Genomic DNA, 13421 nt, shown 5'->3' with positions numbered 1-13421 from the left:
CTGGCCATAAACCAGTGCCAGTGACCCACTAGCTGTGTTCCTGGTTCTTGTGCTTATTGGATTGCTTGTTCCTCTGACCATGGCTTGTCTTTTGACCACTCTCTGTCTCTCATTTGGTACTGCACTGTCCATCTGCTTCTGAAATCGGCTTGTCTTCTGAACACTCTCTGTCTCTTTTTCAGTACTGTATAGCCTGTCTGCCTCTGATCCATTTACATATGACCTTTTTTTGTATTTTTTGTCTCTTGGTGTTTGCAAGTAAGTAGCGCAGAGGCAGTTGACCAGTTGCAGTCTTGCTACCTAAGGCTTGTACTGCAACTAGGTAGGGAAAGTGGGCTGAGTTCAAGGTCATGGCTCACTGTCTGTGTCTGTCCCTACCCACAGGCATTACAAAAAGCTGGATAATTCCTTTGCTGAAGTGCTGCATATGATTGTGGCAGTGTCATTGTGTGAGTACTGAATGAAAATGAATAGGAGCTCGTACATTAGCAAATTTATGCGCTTTGAAAGTAAAATCCCGTGCCTGCACTGTCCCGTTTAGTATTCGGCGCAGGCGCAGTGAGTGAAGGACGCTCTCCTGCTGCCGGCTTCCTCACTGCGCCTGCGACGAATACTAAACGGGACGGCGCAGGATTTTACTTTCAAAGGGCAGAGCAGAGATGTCCATCAAAGCAAAATGGGCGTGCCAAACGGTGAGGAGACGGAGCCTCTAGGTGCTGCAGCAATGCCCCAATAGCACCTAGAGGCTCATTTGCATATTTTAAATGTTCGTTTTCTGGGCGAACGGTGGCATGTAGGATAAAAGTTACAGTTATGTACTGCTGACATTAGCACATCGCTAATGTCAGCCAGCCACATAACGAATTTTGTGATGATAGAAACCCTTTAAGTACAGGACAAAAACAACAATGATAACATTTGCACTTTTTTTTCCATCTTACCCCCATTTGCCTTTTCTTGCACGTCACATATTCTGTTAATTTGTAAAAATTTATGAGACTAAATTTATAATATCTGGTCAAGTGCTATAGTTGATGAGCTATGTGAGTCTGCAACTACAGTGTACAATTAAGAACGATACAGGATCTTTACCTATGTAACAGAACCTTTAATTATTCTTTAGTATTATTGATCAGTTTGTGCGCTTCAGTATTGATTGAGATGTAGAAATAATAACAAGAAAACTCATAACGAGGATGGTATCGACTGAAAATATTTATATCATACCACAGCAATAGGTTAAAAAGTCATCAAGTAAAACATGCTAAGTAATACACTGACCATTGAGGCTAAGCATAAAACTAGGGTCATGGTAAAGGCCACATTTATCCAAAATTTTGCCAGGGACAAATGCAGTGACCGGGACCACAGGGGCAATGTTTGAGTGCGGTTGCCTGATGAGGTAGTACTTGATACTTAAAAAGGACCTTTCACCTCTCCTGACATGCCTGTTTTAATAGCTTTATGCATTCCCGATTTAATAACAATTCTGGAACATGTAGTCTTATGGCTCTATGTTGTATCATTCCTTTATTATTTCTACTAGAAGTTATAAATGAATTGCTATTAGCCTTCAGTAAGGGCACAGAGGGGATGTAACCAGTTGGGGGGGGGGGTCCCTGCACAGACTGACTCTATCCAATCAGTTCTGCCATTGTCAGACTGTGCAGGTACACCCCCCCCCCCCAACTGGTTACCTCCCCAACTGGTTACCTCCCCTCTGTACCCTTACTGAAGGCTAATAGCAATTCATAACTTCTAGTGCAAATAATACAGAAATGGCACAAGATAGAGCCATAACAATAGATGCTCTAGAATTGTTATTACATGGGGAATGCATGAAGCTATTAACATAGGCATGTCAGGAGAGGTGAAAAGTCCTCTTTAAGTATCTGCAGATCCCTGAGCCGGCATGCAGTGATGGGAAGGAAGGTAACAGATTCCTTCGGGGCAGGGACCTCCTGCCAGATGTTAGTTGAGGTGCCCTTGATGGTACAGGGTTTTAGGTGCAGGGAAGGCAGGGTTTCTGAGGTTTGAGACGCCGCAACCTTGGGAGCAAAGGAAGTGATAGAAATAAAGAGGAGTCCGTTTAAATAAATAACTGGAACATTTACTGAGAATCACTTGCCTTGAGATAGATGTACAGGTTCAGTTATCATGGAGGTATTCGGATACACTTCTGATCTCAGTTGTGCTGTAATTTCAGGTAACAGGCTCAGTTATGGTACTACAGGCTTCAATGTGCTAATAACACTATTATGCTTCCTTTTGCTGGTATCAGAGTCCTTCATCTGTGCTTACTGGGCAACTGGTTCACTTTCAAACAGCCAGGTACTTAAAATGGTATGATCTTATATTCTATGTTTTTCTTCCTTTCTGCAACCTACAGGGCAGTTCTCCCTAACTGCAGGCAAACAACTTCTGCTCCATTCTTTGTACTGGTTACCAACATAAATAGTTCCATATGGTCCATAGAGGAATGTGGTAAAACACAACTTTGCGCTTAGTCTTACTGGTGTGTCCAGGTGCTTTGAAGTCCACAAGCTAAAAACTGCTTCTATCTCCACTAGACTTGCTCTATATCCAAGTCTACTCTGGTGTATGCTGGGTAGCTTCTGATTATTCCTCCTCCAGCCTCTCTCAACCTGGCCATTGTCAAGTGGGCTAAAGTGGTAGCTACATGGTAAACTTTCATCTGACTCTCCTCACAACATACTTCCTCATACTACACTTCTCTTATCCTCTTCTCCTGTCTGCCACCTGTCCCTTTTAAAGGGGAATGTACCAGCACCATCTAGTGGTGACTAATTTGCAGTGTTTGTTACCAGCCTGTTAATAGGAATTCACAACTATATACATACACAGCATAAAATGACATTCAGCAAATACCCTTAAATATACAGGGCCCTACTACTGGTACGGAGTGGGACACTGCACAAACAATGTGGAATCATGTATCAATTAAGCACTAACACTGAACACTATTTTACAATCCTTCTATATTTACTATACTTATGGTGAGGTGTGCAACAAATTCTAATTTGTATCGAATTTCATCGAAATTCTGATTGTATGCAAAATTAAATGGTGCCATTAGAAAGTACAACTTGTCCCTAAAAAAATAGGCTGTCATATGTGAATGGAAATAAAAACAAAAAAAACATAATGATCTGGGAAGGCAAAAACAGTCCACATTAAAATACAAGTACCACACAGATAGTGCCCACTACACAAATTATTGGCACACAGTGCCCTAAAAATAACTGTGCCCAGCAAATAGTGTCCCTAACACTAATAGTATTGTAAACATAATATCCCCCAAAAATAATTGTGCTAAGCTGATACTGTGCCATGATGCCCCCCACAGTAATAGTGCTCTTCAAAGTCTCACTAATAGTAATAATTATCTGCCAGAGGGCATAATGTTAACAATGTCCTCAATAGTAATATTGCCCATACTAGTAATAATTCTCCCTATAATGTGCACCAGTAGAAAAATACCCCCTTATAAAGTGTGCCAATTAGAGATGAGCGGATACCTGGATGTTCGGGTTCGACGAGTTTGGCCGAACTTGAAAAAAAAGTTCGGGTTCGGGACCCGAACTTGACCCCGAACCCGAACCCCATTGAAGTCAATGGGGACCCGAACTTTTGGGCACTAAAATGGCTAGAGGGCTGCAAAAGGCATTAAAATGTGCTTAAGAGCATGACAACTGTTCTGCAAACAAATGTGGATAGGGAAATGACTTAAAATAACATAAAATAATCTGGATCTAGGTGTAGGAGGTTGAGGAGGCGGTGGATGGGTGGATGTGGCGGTGTAGGTGGAAGCGGCGGTGAATGAGGAATAGGTAGCCAATACTGATTTGTGTTATTTTTTATTTTAAAATTGGGGTATCCCCCAAAATATTGGGATATATAACAAAATAAAACAAAGAATAAGTGCACTTGAGTACAAGAATGGATGGTTGAGGCTGGTATAAATGTCTATTCTGCACAAGGTACGGACAAGTCCTGTGGGATCCATGCCTGGTTCATTTTTGTAAAGGGGGAATATTAATCACCAATATTTATGCAAATATCAATAATTAATATTCATAAATAGAAGGAGCAGTCTATCGATGACTCTGCCTGTTTATACCTTTATAATAATAATAATATGCTACTTTGCCTTACGCCAATCACTAAACTAGCTGCATGCGCCTTACTGAACTAACTATCGCTAATAACCACACGTAACACAGATAGTTACAAATAAAACAAGATATTTATTAATACCTACAGTACACTACGCACGCAATACCCTAACAATACAGTACTATAAATACAGCACTAAACTACACGGTTCCCAAATTCCACCCACAAAGCTATCCAATACAGTACACACACACATATATTAGCAGCCCACCCCACCTGGTTCTAATCCTATTCCTAAGGGAACAACGAGGGTTAACGGTGGCGCTGCAGGGGTGAATGCAGGCCACAGGCACAGAAATACAGTCAGGGGTACAGCAGGGCGGAGCAGGGGAACAGGGTTGGCAAGGTAATGGGAAGGGAGGTCAGGGGTTACACCAACAGGGGTTGATGCTGCTGGATGCTGCTGGGCAGGGAAGGGGTAAATGTGGTTGGTACTGCAAGGGCAGAGATGCAATGCAGTGCCAGGGTATTTGTAGGGGGTTACACCAACAGGGGTTGATGCTGCTGGGCAGGGAAGGGGTAAATGTGGTTGGTATTTGCAGACTCCTCCCTCCTCCCATTGCAAGCATGGTTACATGCTGGAGGTAACTGGTGAGTTGTTTGTGAGTCGGCCTCATGCTCCTGTAATTTGCCCACTGGCTCCTGGTATAGCCCATACGGCTCAGGTAGGTGAGTGTTAGGTCCCCGAGCTACTTGAGAAACCTTGGCGCGGTGCTCGGGCTCAGACATGTCCTACACCGTAGGACATGTTGACTAATCTCTCAATTTTAAAATCAGTTTGAGGGTTTATTAAGACTGCAGAGTGCACCTGTCTTTGCTATTATTTTGTTATATTGCTATATTAATTATCACATCCACATAATTGCTATCTTGTGTAAAATGTCTATTGTGGTACTTGTGGTTCGCTGCGGGCATCCTCCACCGTATGCATTTTTGCTGGGGATCGCCATTAGCAAAGGGCCACAAGTTCAGGATTTGCTCCCCTATATATATGCACGACTGCATGTGGGTTTGAGCACCTCCTGCTAATACCACGCTGGTCTTTTCAGTTTGTATATATAGAGATTCCTGGAGGTGTATAAACTCCAATTTAAATGTGCCTGTTTTTGCAGTATCCCAGGGGGTCAGTAGCCGCTTTGGGTATGCGGGGAGTCGTAGTGCAGGGCAACCCACTAACCTGGGATTCACTGTCGTCTTCAATCGGGTCAACACTGGAACAGGCAGGTGATGAATGTCGTGACGCCAGTGCCAATTGAACGGTGGCACACCGTGTAGTGATAGGTGGAATAATTGAGCAGTCCTCGTATGTGTATAACAGGTTAACTTTACTGAACAAATGCGAAAATGGATGAACAGCCAGTAGTACAGTTCCAGGATTATTCCACACGTTACTATACAGTCACAGCCGTGGTTCAGGCTATAATTCACAGTAGCAAAAGACTCTTTTCAAGACAGGCCTCCTAGGATCAGGGCTTTCCTCTTACTTGAAATACCGCAATATACTTCAGGCAACTATTCTCTCTGCAGGGGTACACTTACTTTCTCTCCTGCTTTAGTTCCTGGCTGGAAACAATCCTCTCAAGGTCCAGACACCCAAATCCCGGTGATGACCCTTGAGCAGCGGTTTTGTGGAGATTCCCTTCTCTCCTGGAGACCGGCTCTGTCCCAAAATTGTTAGAGACAGGCTCATACGTGGAGTACCTCAGGTATATTTAACCTGGAGAACTGGGTGGGAATGACCCTCCACACCAGTGGTGCAATATTTGCACTGGTTACTCAGTCCTAGCTCTCTCTCAGAACTCACTCTGAACTAGTAACTTCTAACTGACCTCCTAGGCTAGTCCCTGGCCTACTTATACTAACCAGGGGGCTCCCTCTGCTGGCTGAAATATGAATTGCCTGCTGCAGGCCTAACTTTCTTAAAGGGAGATACACATTATAATATAGCAGTGTCGGGTACCCTTCCCGTATGCTGCATTTTCCATCTACAGGCCACATTTAGGTGCACCTCTGAGGCCTGGGCCATATCAGCCAGTCTTGAGTGGGACTCGCAGACTCCTCCCTCCTCCCATTGCAAGCATGGTTACATGCTGGAGGTAACTGGTGAGTTGTTTGTGAGTCGGCCTCATGCTCCTGTAATTTGCCCACTGGCTCCTGGTATTGCCCATACGGCCCAGTTAGGAGAGTGTTAGGTCCCGGGCTACTTGAGAAACCTTGGCGTGGTGCCCGGGCTTAGACATGTTCTACACCGTAGGACATGTTGACTAATCTCTCAATTTTAAAATCAGTTTGAGGGTTTAGTAAGACCGCAGAGTGCACCTGTCTTAGCTATTTTGTTATATTGATGTATAAATTACACCTAATCTGCCTGGTAACAGGGATTTTGCAGATATATTAATACAAAATCATACATTACAACATAATACTGTTGACAAGGTAAAAAGTGCTTTTAAGCAGTGCACAAACACACAGTGTGGGACGCTGCACATAGATTCCTTAAAAATTACCCCGATATGTCAGAGCTGCTGCATAAAGTGTGGGCCGTCTATGTGCGCTTTCAGCGTTCTCACCCTGCTGCTGCTCACCTGTCAGCGCTGCAGCATAACTTCTTCCTTCCCAATCACCGCCTCATATGCGACGTGCCCACAAGGTGGAACTCCACCTTGCACATGCTGGCCAGATTGTGCGAGCATCAGCAGCAGTAGGCGATAGTGGTGTTTCAGCTGCAGCACGCATGGGTGAGTCGCTCGGCGGAACAGCACCACTAATGACTGGACCTCCATGCGAGACCTGTGTTTCTTGTTGCGCTGTTTTGTGTACTCCACCAACATGGCCAGTGCCGATAACGCCTTTCTCAGTGTTACTATCCCTCTATGCCTCCTTGAAAAAATGCTCCTGGCGATAATGGAAGAGGATGTGGCACAGGAGGAGGAGGAAGAGGGATCATTTCGTAGGGTTTCCGGCCAGTCATTCCCAAGTGGCTCCGAGGGTGGTTTCCTGCACCCACAAACCCAATTGTCCAGCCATGGCACAGTTCTGGAGGATGAGGAGGTGGAGGATGAGGAGATTGAGGAGGAGGAACTATGTTCACAGCAGGGTGGCACCCAGACCAGCTCATGGCCATCACTGGTGCGTGGATGGGGGGGATACAGAGGACACAGATGATACACTTCCCCCAGAGGACAGCTTTTCCTTGCCTCTGGGCAGCCTGGCACACATGAGCGATTACATGCTGCAGTGTCTCCGCAACGACCGCCGAGTTGCCCACATTCTAACTTGTGCCGATTACTGGGTGGCCACGCTGCTGGATCCACGGTACAAGGACAACGTACTGTCCTTAATTCCGTCACTGGAGCGTGATCGTAAGATTCGAGAGTACAAGCGCACATTGGTAGACGCGATGCTGGTGGCATTCCCACCTGACAGCAGGGACACAGTGGAAGCACAAGGTGAAGGCAGAGGACGAGGACGCCAACGCAGCTGGGGCACCGCCAGCACCTCAGAAGGCAGGGTTAGCATGGCCGAAATGTGGAAAAGCTTTGTCAGCACGCCACAACAACCAGCACCACCAGCTGATATGGAACGTCTTAGCAGGAGGCAGCATTTCACCAACATGGTGGAGCAGTATGTGTGCACACGTCTACACATACTGTACTGAATGACGGGTCTGCCCCCTTCAACTTCTGGGTCTCCAAATTGGGCACATGGCCTGAGCTTGCCCTTTACGCCTTGGAGGTGCTGGCCTGCCCTGCAGCCAGTGTATAATCTGAACGTGTGTTTAGCATGGCAGGGGGTGTCACAGACAAGCGCAGGCGCCTGTCCACAGCCAATGTGGACAAGCTCACATTCATTAAAATGAACCAGGCATGGATCCCTCAGGACTTGTCCTTACCTTGTCCAGAATAGACATGTATACCGGCACTAACCAGCCATTGTTATACTGCAGCGCAATTGCTCATGTTTGTATTTTGGATATTTCACACTCTTTTGGAGTGTACCTTAATTTTACAAAATTAAATTAAAACCAAAAACCTGTGTTGGCTATCTCGTCCTCCTCCACCGCCTCCTCAAACTCCTATTCCAGATGGAACGCCACCTCATAAATCTATTTTTTTTATTTTTTTTGTACATGTTTTATTTTATATAATTTCACTTATTTGTCATTTACATTTTTGGGTGAAATTAACCAATTCTTGGGTGTATATATAGTACCACTGCTATAGCTATTAGACCGGTAAAATAAATTCAAAAAATTTGTCTGTTACATTTTATGGTGAAATGCAACAATTTTTGGGTGTGAAGTACCACTGCTATACCTAGTAGACAGGTTAAACAATAAAATAAAAAATTGTCAGTTACATTTTCAGTTGAAATTCAGCAATTTTTTGGTGTGATGTACCACCTATTAGACCGGTAAAAAAAACAAAAAACATTTGTCAGTTACATTTTATGGTCAAATTCACCAATTTTTGGGTGTAATATACCCCTCCTCTACCTAGTTGACATCCTAATAAATTTCAATAATTTTTATTTTATATTTTAGGGTGACAATAAACAATTGTTTTCTGTCATCGTACCAAGTAGACAGGTTAATTAATTTCAGTAATTTTTCTGTTACATTCTTGGGTTGACATACAATTTTAGACGTGAATAAACCCCTGCTCTGCATAGGTGACAGGGAATAACATTTCTGAAATGCTTCTTTAATTGATGCGCGCCACCTCCTTTGATTCAATGCTTAAACTTAAGCAAGTTGTACCACATTTAAGCTTCAATACTTTGTCCCACTTTTCCGCTATACTCTTTTGGACAACAATTGCGCCTCAATAGCTTTTCCCACAATTCCGCTTGACTCTTTTGGCCCACATTTGGGCTTCTGTAATTTGTCCCACATTTGCGCCTGAATAGCTTTTCCCACATTTCTGCTGGATCCCCAATTTTTTTTATAAATTTATCTCCCTTAAATTTGGTCTCTTTTTCACACGCTCCCTCTCCGGCCTGGAACCCAGATTCCCTGCCACCCGTGATCACCATGGTAGGCGCATAAAAGAACATCGAAAGTTGATAGAGCAGATATCAAATTGGATCGTGAACATCACGGGGACGTGCGACATCGTGGGGCAGTAAGTATGCACACGCCTACACGAACTAACTGACAGGGGTCAGCCCCTGCAACTTCTGGGTCTCCAAATTGGGCACATGGCCTGAGCTTGCCCTTTACGCCTTGGAGGTGCTGGCCTTCCCTGCAGCCGGTGTATTGTCTGAACGTGTGTTTAGCACGACTGGAGGGTTTTATTTCCCAATGTTTTGGGGTGTACCCTAATTTCAAAAAATAAAAAAACATTTTAAACCAAAAAGCAGTGTAGGCTACCTCCTCCACCGCCACTTCCACCTACACCGCCACATCCACCGCCTCCTCAACCTCCTACTCCATATGGACCTGGTCCTCCTAGATCAAGATTTTTATTTTTACGTATTTTGTTATTTTAAGTCATTTCCCTATCTACATTTGTTTGCAGAGAACTTGCCATGCTCTTAACCACATTTTGACGACATTTGCAGCCCTCTAGCCCTTTCCATGACATTTTTAGAGCCATTTTAGTGCTCAAAAGTTTGGGTCCCCATTGACTTCAATGGGGCTCGGGGTCAAGTTCGGGTCCAGGTGTCCGCTCAACTCTAATAGTGACATGTCAGATTTGCTCAAAATGACCTGGACAGAAAGGATAAAAATGGCTCGGTCATTAAGGGGTGAATTTGCATTTGTTATGAGTTCTGAGTTGTTTATCTAAATTCTGAACATTGTGTGATTACAGGGGTTCCAGTTCCCTCTGTACGGCGCAGGCCTTCTACAAAGGATATGGTGGTGGCTGTGGTCTCGGCATTGGAAGAGGAGGAGGAGGGAGAGCATGCTGGACCCTCCCAGCATGCAGATGCTCCACCACCACCTGATGTTGTCGAAATGGTGAAGGTGGAGGCCGAAGAGGCTGGTCTCTCTGCAACCGTATTACCCCCCCCCCCCAGCTCCTGATGATGAAGAAGAGGAGGAGGAGGTTGTCACCAGCCTCCACCAGGAGGGTAAATATGTGCACACTAGTGATCAGCGAGCACCAAAGTGTTTGTGTGTTTGGGTGTTCGGTCTGAACACATCGCGATATTCGTGCGCTCGGCCGAGCACCCGAGTATAATGGAAGTCAATGGGAGGCAACCAGGCACCCCCTGCTTGGATGAGGGAAGGGTGCCTGGTTCATAGGAAAAGGTCTGAAAGCTGGATGCATCTTGGACACCAATGTTGCTGCTGGGAACCATGTTGTCCGAGATGTACGCCACTTTTACAGACTGACAAAAAAACGCCCAAAACCACCCCCCCAAAAAAAAAAAAAAAATCCTTTTTAGAGGAAAAATTGTTAGGAAACATTCTTTCCTGTAGATTCAATTGTATATACAGTGTAAGTGCTAACAGAAATTACAAGGAAGAAGAGATACAGCCTGTATATCACATAAAGGAGGGCCTCATTCACATGGTGCTACAATTGTTCAGGTAGTGGGACTCCTACACTCATAAAGCCTATGCACCAAGTGAATGGGCTGCCAAAAATTACAAGGAACTGGCACTACAATGCACCCTTTATTACACATAAAGGAGGGAATCATACACACCCTTTAAAAATTATCATTGACCTGCTGGTGACTAGTGATGAGCGGCAGGGGCAATATTCGAATTCACGATATTTTACGAATATTTGGGCGAAAATTCGCCATATATTCGAAAATTCGCGAATTCATGATCTCCAGGCATTATTTTCTTGATTGCGAAAATTCGCATAAACTGGTATTTAAGAAAAAAAAAAAAATCTAATATTCGCGATTACGAATATATTTAGTGATATTCTAAATATTCGCAAATTCTCGAAGTGCCGATATTCGCGATTAAAATTCACAATTCGAATATTCGTGATCAACACTACTGGTGACCCTCAAAAACATTTGGATCAAGGGCCTGCTGATCAAAACACTTAAAAAGTTAATTGAACCGGTCAGCACAGGCTGCCTAGAAAGAATGACCAATTTCTCATTTTAATGTTCCTTTGGGTTCCAGAGAGCATCACATAGCAGAGTTAGCACAGGGAACTGCGGTCAGCATTTGTTGCCTCTTTACATTATGGAACTGTACCACAATTACAAGCTGCTATCAGACTATCTTGGAATTCTATTGTATACCCCAAAAAAAGTATAGGGAAAGTGGCACATACAATGAAAAATAGGAATACAATTTTAATTCCTCCAGGCCCCAAATGTGAAAGGGTCTAATATCTCCTGAAAAGGCTTCTTCAAACGAGAGAGGAGAAAATGGAGTCAAGCCTGACATATTTTTTTTTTTAAACATTGACATTTTTACCCATGTGCCACTACATAAAAACCAGAATCCTGTAAAAAACGCATGCGTGAAAGATTCACCACTGAAGGAAACCAAATTATGTTTCCTTCCAAGTCTGAAACATAGAAAATAATATGCCATGTCAGCTAACCCCACAAAAAATTGGAGGTGAGGGCCTACAGCTGAGCAGACTGTATGAAACATTGTAGTGGGGGCCTACAGCTGACCAGACCATATGAAACATTAGGAGCAAGGGCCTGCTGATCTAAACACCTAAGAAGTTAATTGACCTGGTCAGCACAGGCTACCAAGAAAGAATTACCAATTTCTAATCGTAATGTTCCTTTAGGTTCCAGAGAACGTCACATAGCAGAGTTGTGATTGGATCGGCTATCAGAAAGGTGAACCTAACCTATCTAACCCTATCTACAACAAGCAGTGGAGTTATGCCTTAACTGCTGTGGTAGGGCAGCCTAAAGGGGCCAAAAAGAGCAGACCTTAGTTTAGAGTAAATATATACATACCGTTACGACACCCACTTTTGAACGCAAAAGACCCCTCACGATGAACGTGCGGAATATACCGTATATATCACAGGGATTTCAAACTACCTTACCTCTTTGTCATGTGCACCGGCACATCGTTCATGGAGGTGGCTAATTCTGATGCGATTGAAAGAGTGGCCGGTAACCAGAAACGATTTACTCCTATGTTGACTAATAACATATGAACATATTACGAGAAGGTCTGAATCCTGAGAGCTGCAGACTGAAACAATGGTGAATCTGTTGGAAGGGCCTAAATTAACTCCAACCATTCGCCAAGGGCCCTGATCGGACACCAACTGTTCCAGGAATGCAATCTGAAAGTGAGCAGAGTATTAATGTAATGCAACAGCAGACGCATGAACGCAGCTCTAGTAGTGAATGGCGTATAGGACAAAATGTAAATGCATACACACGGACGTAGCTTTGAAGGTAACAATCCTAACCACAATCATTCGACCATTAGCGTCCAAACCCCTTCGCCCCAGAGCGCTACAAGTCACGGACCGTGTAACTAAGTCCGATCCTACCGTGAATGCCAGCACTCGCCTGGCACCTTCTGCCATTGCCCAGGCGCGAACGAACCTCCACATGATGCTGCAGGAGTGCTTATTATTTTTATTTTTATTTTTTTATATCAATGGTCACCACAACACCACCTCGTGTTGGCCTAAGAAAAACATAAACGTGGTTGAAATATAAACCCTGATGCAACGCCAATTAATTGACATATAGTGTACCTATAAACGTGTCCCGTATGTAACAGGTATCAGAAAACATGCGACCATACCTATTCTAGGCACATGCTTACACCAATAACAATATGCAATAGCCCCCAACAAGCCCCTAAACAGCCGGACAAAATATACTAACAACAGTCATTTAACCATTAGCGCCCAACTCTGCTTCGTCCCAGCATATGCGCAGACTGCAATGTGGGTCTCGTGCATACAAGTCTTATTCTACCATTAACACCAGCACTCGCCTGGCACTTTCTGCCGCTGCCCAGGCGTGAACGAGCCTTTTTATTATTTTTAAAACAACCATTGATCCACATTTACCATCACTTAAACACAGCATGTGTAGCGGTCAGAGGTGGGAGAGACCGCAAAGCAGGATTCAAGTACAGTACAGCGGACAAGGAGACTGAAGCAAAAGCCGGCTTTATTAAGGAGCAAAATGAAACTGCCGGAAAAGCTGAGTAACAATACAGTACCACCGCACCAGAGGCACAATGGGTCAATGACAGGAATGGTATGAACAGGTGAACATAAAACAACAACAGTGGTAATGAGATTTTGCAT

The 13421-nt window shown here is 44.1% G+C and overlaps 1 protein-coding gene across 1 annotated transcript in view; it reads left to right on the top strand.

Moving 5' to 3' along the window:
• Nucleotides 1-13132, top strand: part of LOC120994679 (EZH inhibitory protein-like) — a 57056-nt gene extending 43924 nt beyond the window's left edge. The window contains exons 3-4 of the mRNA XM_040423458.1: nucleotides 10011-10198; nucleotides 13034-13132. Coding sequence (XP_040279392.1) covers nucleotides 10011-10198; nucleotides 13034-13132 — 287 coding nt within the window. The remainder of the gene's footprint in view (nucleotides 1-10010; nucleotides 10199-13033) is intronic.
• Nucleotides 13133-13421: the final 289 nt, after the last annotated feature.

The sequence above is a fragment of the Bufo bufo genome, chromosome 1 (genome assembly GCF_905171765.1).
Source record: "Bufo bufo chromosome 1, aBufBuf1.1, whole genome shotgun sequence".
Taxonomy (NCBI): domain Eukaryota; kingdom Metazoa; phylum Chordata; class Amphibia; order Anura; family Bufonidae; genus Bufo; species Bufo bufo.
The sequence above is the reverse complement of the archived record's forward strand: the minus strand, read 5'-3'. Positions and strand labels throughout refer to the sequence as shown.